We start from the raw sequence: 14,519 nt of genomic DNA, 5'->3' as shown, positions 1-14,519 counted from the left end.
TAAAAAGATAATTTGAAATGGAGATACTAATTAAAAAAAAAAGTGGGTGATATGATAATGATAAAATATTATTGAAAATAATATTTTATTTTATTTATATTAATCTGATAAATAAGTTAAAAATTAAATTATTTTTATAAATAATTTTTTTTTTATAAATTAATTAGGTAAAGCACTCGGTGACAGAATGGCAAGATGCGGAAAGAAGCGCATGTCGTTAATCAAATTGCGGACCTTTTCGCTTCCTTTCTCCGCCTCCTTTTTAAAGAAGCCGGAGAGGGTCGGTTCCCGAGTCTCTGTAGGTAGCTTATTGTCTATCTCCACCACCATGCGAGCCTTCTTCTCTCGCTTCGCCATCCCAAAACCCTTTCATTCTCCTTTCTTTGCGATCCTCCGCTCCAAATCCAAATGCTTCTCACGGAACCCTAATTTCGTTCCCGTTGATACCGGAAGAACGTCCGGCTATCCTCGTGCTTTCGCAGCCATGCCGGGCTCTGCAGAAGATTTCGTCAAGGGGCGCGTCTTCCCTAACGGCGTTGCCGTCATAACCCTCGATCGTCCCAAAGCCCTCAATTCGATGAATCTTGGTTCAGTTCTACCCCTTTCTTTCTCTAGACTTGCTTTATTGTCCAAGAATTTTATATGCATAGTTTTGGTTTGAAATTTGGGTTGAAGATCTTCTGTTTTAGGAGTTCTTGAATTATAGACAAATACGAGGAACTGGGCTGCCTTCCTTGAAACGAAAAGGAGGTGTGGGAAATCGGGTTCAAAATTAGACCCTGGCCAATGTTTTAAACGTCGTGTTCTCAGTGAAATGAGGTATCGTTTTGGAGCTCTTGGAGTTCCATAACGAAACAGCACGGGATGAACTATTGGAAGTGATCAGGGACAGGTCCCAAGTTATGTCTCAATTACTCTTGCATTTCTTGTTTACTTTTCTTTCTTTTTTTTAGTAAAAAGTATTATTATTACTACTTTAGAAAAATAATTCAATCACAAAAACCCTTGATACAGTGGACCTAAAAGTACTTATACCTTTCTTTTTCTAATTTATTTCTTTCCAAGTTCTTCTTGATTTATTTGTTGTCTTGCGAATTCTTGAATACATGGAAGAATCCCATATGTAAAGGTCCTCTTTGAATCAAGGGTTTATGATCTCCTCTTGTACTAGTTCTAGACTTGATAGCAATTATGAAAAGCTAGGTCAAGCAAGAAAGTTGGAAAATCCGGGATTTGAACTAGGCTAGGCTTTTGGCTTCCCATGTTTTTTGTAAAAAGAGGCATCGTTTGGAGCCAAGGCAGTTATGTGACACGATGTTAGCTGAACTGATAGAAGTTCTACACCTCATATTTGCAGCTGTTGAAATTGCAGTCACGTCCCAATCACTCTTGCGATTCTTCTTTATCTTATCTTTTTCTATAAAGCAAGTCAGGACTGATTAGATTTGGCTCACCTTTCCAGTTTAAAGGCCAAAAGATCAAATCAGCAGTAACACTCTGGATCCATAAATTCAAGTAACAAAATTTAGTTGTTGTCCAGTATCAGTTTTTGATCTGGCTTGTATGGAAGGGGAGACACCATGAGTGATTAAATGAATAACCAGTTATTTTTCATTTCCCGTCTGTCTGTTTAAATTATATTTCAAGGAAAATTGGAGGCTTGTTTATTACATTACGAGTTTGGTCATTAATACCTGAATATTGGAGATTATGCTGGTTTAGACATTCACATGGTGGGTAGCTGGTATTCCTCCTAGAGGATGTCATCTTATATCAATTGTTGAGATCAAATTTGCTGCATTTTGGTGGTGATGGATGGATGCGTCATTATTCATATATTTGCATGATTTTCTCTCGTGTGTACTTACGTAATCCTATTATATTTTCACTAATGCTGTTGACTAAAAATAATACAATTATGCAGAGATGGACATAAAGTATAGGAGTTTTCTTGATCAATGGGAAACTAATCCGAGTGTTAAATGTGTTCTGGTAGAAAGCAGCTCTCCTCGTGCCTTTTCAGCAGGTAGCTTTTCTTTTTGATCACTTGCCTGTCATCACAGCTTAAATTTATTGGTATTTCAGGATTTTGTTCATGGTATATGATACCACACTGAACTGCCCAGTTCTGTTGGTGTCCAACTGCAGCAACCATGAGTTGAGATGGTTCATGGTCTTGGTACGGAATGGGATCCAAACTGGTATGGACTGGTCCTTATCATGCCAAATACCCTGGAGTCGAACAGTTCCAGGTGGTTCAACATGCTAAGAGCTTGGTTCAGGCCTAAGTAGCACCTCCTCACTAATTGAAGGAGAAGAGGTCACCACATCCTGTCCTCCCTCTATTTCACCCGTAAGCTATGTAAGAGAGGAGAAGAGGAGAAAGAGATGGAGAAAATGGTAGGGTGAGCAAGGAGGTCAGATCCTTAGCTCGCTAAAGCATTTTCCTAGATTCTCTCCATTTTCTTTTTTTAATCCCATAAATGGACAAAAATTAAAAAAATGGGAAAATTGTATGAAAATTTTGTATTTTTGCATCGTTTTGTAATATGATCTAGATCTTAGTCAAATCTACATAATGTTGTAACTTTTTTATTATTTGATATTTATTTTATTTTTAAAAATATATTTTTGGATAAAAAATTAATAAAACATGAAGATGTTAGATTTGAAAAATTAGTATCATGATTGGAGTCTAGCATGCTATCTGTTATATATTTTTTTGACAGCAATTTGATTAATTTTCTGTATAGTAATTACTTCTCAAATAAAAGCCTAACTTCGAAGTAAATCCTAAATTAACTAGGCTTTGAGGTGAAAAATATATATGTGATCTCCAATGAGAGGCTATTACAATCATGCTTAAAATTTAATTTTGAGATTTTTTTTATTTTGAATTAATATTGTTTCTAATAATAATTTATTTTTCAAAAATTTGTGAATTTTGAGAAGCATGTAAAGATATTTTAGTCATATTTTTTGAAGCATGTATCATAATTTTCTGATAGTTATGCAATTTATATATCGTTTTGTAAATTTGATATAAAAATAATAATGCAGTGAAAATTTGTGAAAATTTAGAATTATATAATATAGTTTAGAAGCAGTTTGTAGGCAACCAACAATCTTTAGAAATCTTGGACATATCAAGACCCCTGAACTCAACATCATCACCCTATACCAATATCCTCCTGAGGTGGTTGTGACCCATATGGATATTCACTCACTGAGTCTACATGTTCGAGTAGGAATCATCCTTTCCAGTATCTGTTAGACTATGGATTAGACGTTGCTTGGTCCCTTTTTTTGGATTTCCACCACTGTACCTGATGGAGCATCAACATTATCATGGCTATTTAGTACCGATGGCCTACCAAGATCCTGGGTGGGCAGAATACAAGATTGGAATCAAGTCTCAGACCTTGACCACGAACATGACCCAGACATGTGTGAAGGACATTGATGGTTAACTTGGAATTGAGCTTATGCATGTATGTTACATTTCCAATTTAATATAAGTATTTTATACTTATAATATTATACATAGTTAACGTGTATTATATAATCTCACTATTCTTTGGGCATGTAACATATGAAATTAAAGTTTATTAAATTAAGACATTAGAAAAAAAACTCAGAAAATCCTATTTTTTGCACTTAAAACTAAATAAAGGGAGCTTAAAAACTTCAAATATATATATATATTTGTTTACAGTACATGTTGGTATGGTATTGGTATTATACCTGTCTCCTAATACATAGTCCGATACCAAGATTGCAAACCTTGATTTTGTTATGTGTTTTCTTTTGTCTTGCTGTATTCCGGAGTATTGGGTATGATTTGGGGATGTTCTTCATGACCAATGCAGGAATGGATATTAAACATGTTGCGGAAGAAATTCAAAAGGACAAAACCACACTATGTGTGCGAAAGGTCTTTCAGTGGGCATTGATTATGTAGTTTGTTTTAGGCTCTGGTGCATGGTTGTCTAGTTAAATATGGTTTTTCTTAGAAGCCATGCTTATTGCTTGTATGTTTGATAACAAGATAAGTAGCATAAAATGCAGGTGGTGATGTGAAGCGGATTGCAGTCAGATGTGAAATGTCCGATGTTATTGAGGTTTGTTGCTGCCTCTGTGTTATCTGTTAGCAGATTTAAGTATCTCTTCATGTTTCTGCAAATAAATATGAAATGTTTCTTGAGTTCATTGGTATCTATTGAAGGAAGTCCGGTTGTATGCATCATTAAAATTTTAAAACGTAAACGCAGCGGAAAATAAATAAATTAAAACTATTTTAATCAAACATGCATGCATACATGAGATCGCATCTCAAAACACCAAGATCCTTCATGAACTTAAGATTAAGATTAAAATAAAAGAGAGGAAGATCTGATCTTCATCTTGCGTGGGTAGATGTTCACCACGATTCGATGATTCGTGGATGTCTTCAAGGTTCCTCTGAAGCCGCACATGTGTTCGGTTTCTACAGATATCTATGCGAGGCTGATCTGATCAGAAGATCTTAATGTCATCGGGATGCTAGCTTCCTTGTAGAGATCGCTCCTTGGATGCTGAATATTTTTCTGATCCTTTTCTCTTCTTAAGAGAACATCAGAAATCAAGAGGAGGAAGTTGAGAGAGGAGATGGGCATCCAACTATTGGACATGGGATCGTAGAAGGATGAAGGCTAGGGAATGTCCAGCTCTTGGATATAGCATGGAAGAAGGAAGAGAGGCTTGAGAATGTCCAACTCTTGGATATCTCATGTAAGAAAGAAGAGAGGCTTCAAGACCAAGTAGCGCCCCTTGATCCTTTCTTTTTGTTTTTTGCGCCAACCAACTCCTGACGTTGTGCCTCACCTTTCTTTCACGCCAACAACCCCGTATGCTGCGTCCCACCCTCTTATCTCATAAGAGGAGATGCCCACATTTAAATTTCAAGTTTAAACCTAATCTTATTAGGGTTAGGGATAGAGTCTTGAGGCATTAGGACTCTTTTGGATGAAGTTGCGTCTCATCCTTGTGCGGCCTTGTCTCCACGCGAAAACAAAGAAGCCACGGAAAAATAGATTGGCGTGAGGGAGAGTGGGGCAGGCCATCTAATGGAAAGAGTCCTGCAAGTTAAACATCTTTTACAGATAGAGACCAATGTGGTTTGGATTCTTAATAAGTCAACTACTTATTGAGTTTAAATCTTTTAGACTTATGAAATCCAATATGACTTAAAATCAGATCAAGTCCAATCAAATTAAATTCTCATTTAATTTGACTAGGACTTAACTTCTATTATTTGATCAAATCAAATAATATAGTAATAATTGTAAATAAATCCTTTAACTCACTAACTGTCAGTAAGTTCTCTCTTGTAATTTTTGCAAATCAGTCCAATCATCAATTATATTGATAATCGAATCCTACTGTGATTCAAAATCGCAATTCAACTATTCGATCAGTCAGGATCTCTTATGTGTGTGATTTCATAGGTTCTATTATGTCTAGTAGTAAGATATATTGTGATTTCCATCATTAATATCACTGAAACTTCTTTTAATGGATTAGAATGATTCTAACTCATCAAATGAGGATTATTGACCATCAAAATAATTCTCATTGTTCTCATAATCCATCAATGACATCTAGCAGCATGTAGTGGTAACCTAACAAAATGAAAGGAATGAACCTCTTAGGTGTAGTTATCGTATGTGCAGTTCTTCCATTGTGAGTCTCGATAAGATGAAGGTTATGGAAAACTCGTCAAATCCCATCATTTGTCATATGTAAGATTTATTCAATTGAGTTCATACTGTAAAATCTTATGAAATTTTTTTTTCATTATTCACACTGCCATAGTCATGATCTTCAGAATTCAGTCTTATAAATCACATAGGACAACTCCTTATCTACCATGATCGATAGATCCCATCTAGATGCACATCCTAGTTCTACAACGAACCTAGTATAATTAATCTGTACCGCCAACGCCTCAATAGCTAGGGACCAAGTGTATGTACAGTCAAACTACAGCAATCTCATTGTGAATAGTCGAGACACCGTAGGTCCAAGAATCAGTCACACCACTACAGCATTGAGAAAGTCACTGACAAGTGAGTAGACATTCAAATGACTTTTTGTGTTGGTTATGCTCGGTACCCTTGTTCTCTAATAATTATCTGCACTCACTCTAGTGTCTCCATATTGTAGACTTGATACTCGTCTATCTAAAGAAAGCGATCCGTACATTAACCTTATCGGATCAATCATCGTCCCTATGATTATCCATCGTCAGGAGCAATTTAGAAATTAATCACTAATGACGTATAACTCAAATTTTCAACTCTTGAGAATATATGTCATCATCTTATTAATTTTCTGGACAATTCATGGACACATACACAACATGAATGAAAATAAACTGCCCTTATTATTAATTAATAATTAGGTCAAATACAAAACTATGTCCTAGAAAGAATAAATATATCAGCTAGATTGGCTTTTAGGGCATACGCCTAACATCTATGTCGTCATAACAATTTATTGCCTGTAGCAAAAAAAATTCTTACCTGAATGCTAATGAATTACAATCTCTAGCTAGTGACGTTCAAATTCAACACCAATATATCAATGACCTTTTAATGAGTTGTAGTATTGCTGATATTTCTGTAATGTTTTCTATTATTATAAATGTTTTGATCACCTTCTTATTTAATCCTCACATGCCTCTTGCCACTAGCTACTTATGCTCATATTGTAACTTAACTTATTCATAAATTTTGTTTTGCCTTGAATTGCAGGCAGCACTGGAATAAAATGTATAAAATGTTTATTACAGCTGCTGCTACGATTGAAAAATTAATATATATCATGAGAAGTTGATTCATTAAACATGATTTTCTCAAAAAAGAAGGCTTGTATTTCAGCCAGTCTATCTACTCAGCTTTTAGAGAACAAACTCTTGGTTCATGTCCTGTCCTGCAAATTTTGAAACATAAACATGTTTTCCAACTTTCACATCAATGTATTACTGCTACCAGATGTGATAGGACTGAGATGCTCCATAGGGGGAATAGAGGACAAGGATGGGGCAGTATGGTAGTGGTTGAGAATTATTTTTGGAGATCCGAGAGGATGAGAGAAGGGGGTACAAGGGATGCTCCAAGGGAGAGAATCCCCACGACATCTTTTATGCTTGTTATGCTTCATTCACAAGAGCCAGATAGGTGATTGTGACCAAAGCCTGTGGCATCACAATGCAGTTAATTTTCCAAGGCTAGGTCATTAAAACATGTTGAGTTTTACAGGAATTACTACCATGTCTAATGCTGAGGATATGATATAGTTGACATTTTTTAAGATAGAACTTTCCATTCTCCTGTTTTCAAGGAGAAAGATTATGAGTTTGTGAGCATCCCCGTGGAGTAGTCAGCAAATGAATTCACCAGCAGAGAGATTATGGATCAAACTTAATGGCATGTTGTTGGGTTATGCCTTATAGGTGTTCTAAGCTTGCATAAAGTGAAATCTGAGCTGCAAAAGCATTAATTTCTACAGGACATTTGAGTTGATTTCTATTTATAACTTCTTAGTCTACATGTTGTGATCTTGCTATGATTGATTCACATGCTTTTGATCTAAGAGCTGGCGTGGTTGTTGTTGTTGTTGTGAAACGTTGAAGCTTGCACAAAACTATTTCCGATCTAATCTCTTATGCTTGATTCATGGAGTCACAGTAAGGAACTAAAAAAATGATTTATGTTTTAAAGGAAAGAATCTGGTGCATGAGCTAAATTTTTTAAAGAATATTCTCTGTGATCGAGGAATGAAGATTGGCAATGCTGAAGTGAAATTGTATGATCTTTGCCTAACTATTATATAATCTGGCAAGCTAAACAGGGGAAGGCCAATGAACTGGAAATAAATTTTATTAAGATGAACTGAGAAAGTTTAGTCATAATTTGGAAGGTGAGAAGCATAGGGAACATAAGGATTTATATTTTGTTCTTTCAACATTTATTCAAATGTATAATGAGGACCAAAGTAGGATCTTTGGCATGTAAGTCGAGATGATTAGTAGCCTTAGGTTTGAAGAAGTTTGAAAAGATGGTTCTTTTCTATGAAATTGAGTATGCCATTTGAATCGTTCGGTAACAAATTGTTACTTTAAATCAATGGATGCATTGTGGACATTGAAAGAGAGATTCCCAGTTCCATTTTTAGGTGGAAGCACGCTTGGGTAATTAGACTCTTATCTGCATTCATGGAGAAAACAGTGGTCAGGTGGATGTCCAATCTGGAGGCTCAGGCTATCAATACTCATTAATTGTTGTCTGATGTTTGGCCGATCTCTGCCATATTTGGTTCTTTTGAGGCCACCCATATCTATTGAGAATCCAATGCTGCTGCTGATTGGGTTGCTACGTATGTGGCCAATCATTTGGGCTATTCTGTTCCATATAAATTTTGATGTTAGTTTCTTATTTTGCTGATTTCTAGTGATAGAAAATATTATTCCTTTTCAGGTCTTTACTGCAGAATATTCTCTGATATGTAAGATTTTTGCGTACAAAAAGCCTTACATATGCTTCATGGATGGTGTGACTATGGGCTTTGGAATTGGTTTGTCTGGCCATGGTCGCTACCGGGTTATCACTGAGGTATAAGTTTTCCCAGTGTTCTGATGTTGTTGATTGACATCAATGAATTTTATTATATCTGATAGCATTTTTGGCAATGTTTGTACTATTCTGGTATTTCATCTGATTTTGTCCATGCCAGAGGACTCTTCTAGCCATGCCAGAAAATGGAATTGGTTTGTTCCCAGATGCTGGCTTTGCTTATATTGCTGCACAAGGTCCAGGAGAAGGGGCAGTTGGTATGTCCATATTCTCAAGCATTTGTCACATCACATGTAGCTAATATCTTTCTGAAAATCTTCGGACTTTTTTTTTTTAATGTCTATGTTACATGAACGTGGGTATAGTGTTGGACATGGCTTTGAGGCCAAGTCCTCAGTCCTCATAGGTATATGTGGTCACGCACATGTCGGGCATGCATACTTCTGTATAAAGGGCCGGGTAAAATAGGTATCTCCATTATGTGAACATGGAAACTCCTAAATTCTGTAATTTTGCAAGCATACGTCTCTTTTTCTCTACCTTCATTAGCTCTATGTTGATTAGAGTTTCCTTCCTTTTCTGCCGATGTTCTTATCTTTTGAGCACATTCAAGATTTGGATAATTATTTTTGTTAGAATGTTATAATGTTTGATCTTGTGCAATATATTATATTTGATGTTTAGTTCTTTTGAGTATCTTTTGTTCACTTATTGGAATACTCAATGTTTACAATGGTTTCCTGCTATATCATTTGTGTGTAACCATAACCAAAAGCACAACTATAACCAACGGGTTCCCCTATTTAACTTCAATTTTCATTGTATGATTTGCACAATTTTGTTACATCAGTCATTAGCTTATATGGGTGGTACAAGAGTTGTAATTTAGATGTTCTTGCTGTATCATTTTGGGAGGTCTTTTTTATTCCTTTTTCTCTGAAAATCAGTATTGAATGACTTGACCTTCTTTTACAAATGGAAAATGTTCTCCTTTTTATTTTTGATTTATTATTTTTTTTCCTTTTGATCTAGTTTCGCCAAACTTCACTTTTTGAAGTGATGCAATATAGCACTCTATGCAAGATGGAGCTTGTCTTGTTGATTTGGTTTGTCCCAATACCAATCATATTTTGTTTTATCCTAAGTGGATTACCTAGACCACTTTGAGAATTTAGGTTGCATGATAGTGAGGATTGAGGACTTGTGTAGGTGTGTGTTTAGTCCTATATTTGTTATGCACTGGGGAGATCTTGGGTGCTTATGTAGGGCTGAAGATCCAAAATAACACCTTTGGGTAGCTTTTTTAGATGAGATTCCACGTTGTTGCAAATGGTATCATAGTGTACCTAGCCTATAGTCTATGTGGACTAGGGGATGCTGCAACACGAGCTCTTTTGAGCCTGACCATAAGCCAATCATGGTGTTTGTGATTGGATTCGATTGGATCTTTGTGATGGGACCCTTAGCCTAGCAAGGCTCCAAATCTTAAACGAGGGGAGTGTGTGAGATCCAGATCTTAAATGAGGGGAGTGTGCGAGGTCCTGTGCTAGCGTGTATGTAAGCCTATATTAGTTGTGCATCGGGGAGATTTTGGTACTTATATAGGGCCAAGGATCCCAAATGACACTTTTGGCTAGCCTTTTGGGAGAGGTCTTACATTGTTATCATGATAATTTGTTTAGATAGAGAAAAGTAGTTGCGATGTTGGAGGCATTTGTGATCCGATTGTTCATAGCATGGAGGCTTTGGAACTACTGGGAGTACTGGGCTTGTGTCTAGTTCCTAGTGATTGTCCTTATGCTCAAGGCAAGTCAAAGGGAACTTCATATCATTCCCTTCATATCATCCTTTAATGTTTAGTTACCCAAATTCTTTTTCAAGGGCACTAATTGTGGCATGCCATTAACTTGTGACAAGAATTCCGACATGCCTATGATTGTGTTCTTGTTGACTCCTAAGTATTTTGTCACGGATCTTGGTTGTGGTGGGAGTTATCATATTGTAATAGATAAACAATTGCGAGGGAATGAAATATAAAGGCAAGTAGGAGGGAATGAAATATAAAGGCAAGTAGGAGCTTACATAAATGAGGGATCCAAGTTGATTTATGATAAACACTTGAATTAAGTCACTAGAGGCACTTAATTCTATTTAATTGTTCCTTATTTATTAAGAATTTGATGCTCTCTAGTCTATTTTGCAGATACTTGGAGGATTGGGCTGATTAAGATTTAAATTGGTTCAAACCCAAAGAAATATTCAAGAATTAATGGGCCAAGTGCAACCAACTCAAAGGATTAGTCATGATCAATGGCTAGGAAGCAAATCCTCTTGATCTAAGGGCCAATATTCAAAGAGCTACAACCAAAAGAAGCCCTAAAGTACCGCCCCAACCAATTTATAGCGTGGGATTTTTTTATTCATGTGAAGAAAGAGGCCTCAACTCCCCAACTCAAGTTCCCTCTTATTCTCTCAACAAATCGGGCCCCACTTCCTTTAATTTCCCACGCGATCCTAAGCTCCCATACTTCACGCGGCCCCCACTCTTATTCTCCCTTAACTTTCCTCCCGCCTGAAAGCACTTTTTCCCAAATTTCTCACATCATCAAGTCTTCACAGCACCCAACTCCCCAAAAGCCTTTTCTCTTCATAACTTCATGGGGCCCCCACTTCTTTTGGTTTTTCCACAAGCCTTTCTCATGCTGGGGCTTGGCGAAGTGCACAAGGACGTGGACCCACACGGAGAATCCACGTGGCTTTTTGGCTGTACGTGGGATCAAGTGCGTGGCTGATGGGCGTAACGTGGGTGCGGGCATGCGGCTTTGTACTTTGGCTTTTATGCGCCGGATCAAAGAACGTAAGGGAGCGTGGGGCCTGAAGTGGGTACGTGGCATGGGCAAAGAAATGGAATGAATGCGGATGCCTTTGGATGCGAAGCAGTGAACGGCCGCATGGAGAAATAATTTTGGAATTGTTTTAAAAAAAACCCTAGCCATCCTCTCTTTCTTCATCACGTCTCATCTCACCCTCTCCTCTCTATAAATACACGCCTCCCTTCTCTTCCAAGGGAACATCAGCCCTCTTGTGGGGATCATCTCTCCCTTCCATCCCTCTCTCTCTCCCTCTTTCTGTCCTCCATTAAAACATCTCCACCTTCTTTCCTTCTCTTTCACCCATCCAAACATCAGAGAGAGGTTCAGATCTGAAGTCTAGAAGATCTGCAGGCGAGAAGAGCATCTTCAAGAGTCCAAAGATGCAGTAGATTTCAGCCTTCAACATCTCCTCTATGCGTGGCTAGTTCTCCACGTTCTCAAGAAATCGCTGTAACTTGTCTAGATAGTATTCTTCCTTTTCATTTTTTATATTATTTTTTGATATGCGATAAAGATTTGATTATTTTTTCATCTTATTATGTTTTTTATTTATTTTACATATGATATGAGTTTTTGAATAGCCTATGACTATGTAGAGATGGATCGTGATCTAAGGATACGATCCGGCTCAACAAAATAGACATGCCGGGAATCGATCATAGATTTATTGGCTTATGTATCTAAATAATTTTGAACTAGCCTATAACTTTAAGGATGGGCCGTGATCTAAAGATACAGATCGTGCTCTCTAAGATAGGTTATATCTTTATGATTAGATACCAATCATGGGCATATAAGGGTATCAATGGTCTAACAAAAAAATAGTTGAGATCCTGAGAAATCTCTCTATACTTGAAGTTAATCTTTAATGAAGTTGTTTATTTTCTTGTTTGCTTATTTAGTAGTCTTCTAATTAATCAACTTTTACTCTTCTTCAACTTAAATCCAAATCACTCAAACGCAATTAACACTATCCCCGTGGATACGATTCTGATTCACCCTAACTACATAATAGTGAATTAGGTTTATTTTTGATCGCCTACGACATCGATCAATTTATCAAGAATATATTTTGCACTAGGAACCATTTAAAGAAAGGATAAAGAATACAGTAGATCAACAAAAGTCTGCATATCTTGTGGTGTTGTACTTTAGCAAAAACCACTACTTTGAATAGCTAAGCGGATATCTTCACTTTATGCACCAAACTGTCATTCTAGTATTTTTAATTTGCTTCATTTTTTTGTATATGTCATGGTTGATGGGGAAACTCAGTCTTTGATTATTGATTTCATTTGCGAAAGGATGAAGTAGGTTATGGGTAGCACTGTTCTGACAGTAGAGTTGCAGGTGGCTTGGGCAGGCATCAGCTTCGCCAGGTTGAGGCTAGGAGTGGAGAGATTGGTGATTGAGGGGGACTCAGCCATTGTGGTGGCTTGGTTGCAAGGGCAACCATCAGTGGTGGTATTATACCCTCTTATTCATAATATATGGTGCATGGCAGGGAACTGCTCTTCCATCGATATTTGTCACACCTACCGTGAAGCCAACAGAGCTACTGACTGGATGGCCTCTTATGTGGCAGAGTATATTGGGGGGTTGTGTAGACTGATTTGGGGGACCTTCCTTTGGCCTTCAGAGATGCTCTTTTTTTCTAATCTTTTTGGATGTATTCATAATAGAGTTGTATGAACACTCTGTTTTACCAAAAAAAAAGAGGATGAAGTAGGTTATGACCTGTCTGAGTCATCAGTGTGGACCCATCTGAAATTTGTGAAGGAAGTATGGCCCATTTGATTTCAATCTGTAGCATCAGCCTGATTTATATCACATGCATTACTGATAGGCAAACTGCTGTTCATGAGGGATGGTGTAGTATTTCGTTCCTCTTGAAGGCTGGGTGGTGTTACAACACATTAGGAATTAAAGGCATTCAAAGTCTACTGCCCCTTTTTATATGGACCTTGCTAGTTCCTATGCCTTTTTTTTTAGTACATGGGCTCCAACATGGTGCACTATATTTTTATTAGACTGAGTAGATGTTGCAGATGACTTCCCAATTAGTTTGTACAACCTGATTAGAAGTTTGCTGTTCATGAGGGAAGGTGTTGTATGTCATTCCTCTTGAAGGGTGGATGGTGTTACAACCTGTTAGGAATTAAAGGCATGCAAAGTCTACTGCCCCTTTTTATATGGACCTTGCTAGTTCCTGCACCATTTTTTTAGTACATGGGCTCCAACATGTTGCACTATATTTTTATTAGACTAAGTAGATGTTGCAAATGACTTCCCATTCAGTTTGTACAACATGATTAAAAGTGTCATTTTCTTATTTTGGAAACATCGCTTTATTATCCTGTTTGGATTTTGGGTTGTTAGCATCTCTACTTTTGTATGCTTTCATTCTTCTGGACCAAATTTATCTGTTAAAAAAGTTTCTCTGCATACACTAATGTTAGGGTTCAATGTTACAGAACTTTAGCAAATATAAATGATGATTTATCTGTCTCAGGAACTGTCAAGTAAACATATATTACTGCTGATCACTAGCTTTCTGTAAATACCAATTCTTTTATGTTTTTGAGCTTGGCAGAAATGTTCTCCTTGGTGTATATCCAGTGCTTATAAAATGCTGAATAAGTGCTTGATTTTTCTTTTTTTTTTTTGACTTTCTTTCCATTTGTTATTCAAATTTGATCATGCAATTAGCCCTGGCACCTATGTATTATCATTTGTTTTTAATTATGTAGTCTAGCCTCATATATTCTACTATGTATTCAATGAATAAGTAGCCAACTAATTCATTTTAAACATAGAAACTGACTTGAAGGATTAAGGATTATTCCTGATCAAATTTTAATTTGTTATGGATGTTTCTTTATACAATTTTCTTTTCCTTCATTAACTGTAATTTTGTTGCAGGTGCTTACCTTGGAATGACTGGAAAAAGAATTTCATCTCCTGCTGATGCACTATATATGGGTCTTGGAACTCATTACGTCCCTTCTGAAAGCTTGGTTGCGCTCAAGGA

General features: G+C 36.8%; 1 protein-coding gene across 1 annotated transcript; it reads left to right on the top strand.

Moving 5' to 3' along the window:
* Positions 1 to 205: 205 nt before the first annotated feature.
* Positions 206 to 14,517, top strand: LOC140850842 (3-hydroxyisobutyryl-CoA hydrolase-like protein 3, mitochondrial; the record flags this gene model as incomplete). Its single annotated transcript, XM_073253463.1, has 6 exons — positions 206 to 587; positions 1,925 to 2,026; positions 4,069 to 4,121; positions 8,520 to 8,654; positions 8,776 to 8,872; positions 14,411 to 14,517. Coding segments are annotated over exons 1-6 (870 nt in total), but the record flags the coding sequence as incomplete, so codon positions are not given.
* Between the last annotated feature and the right edge of the window lie 2 nt (positions 14,518 to 14,519).

Source organism: Elaeis guineensis, chromosome 3 (genome assembly GCF_000442705.2).
Source record: "Elaeis guineensis isolate ETL-2024a chromosome 3, EG11, whole genome shotgun sequence".
Lineage (NCBI taxonomy): Eukaryota > Viridiplantae > Streptophyta > Magnoliopsida > Arecales > Arecaceae > Elaeis > Elaeis guineensis.
This window is presented reverse-complemented; position numbering and strand designations above follow the sequence as displayed.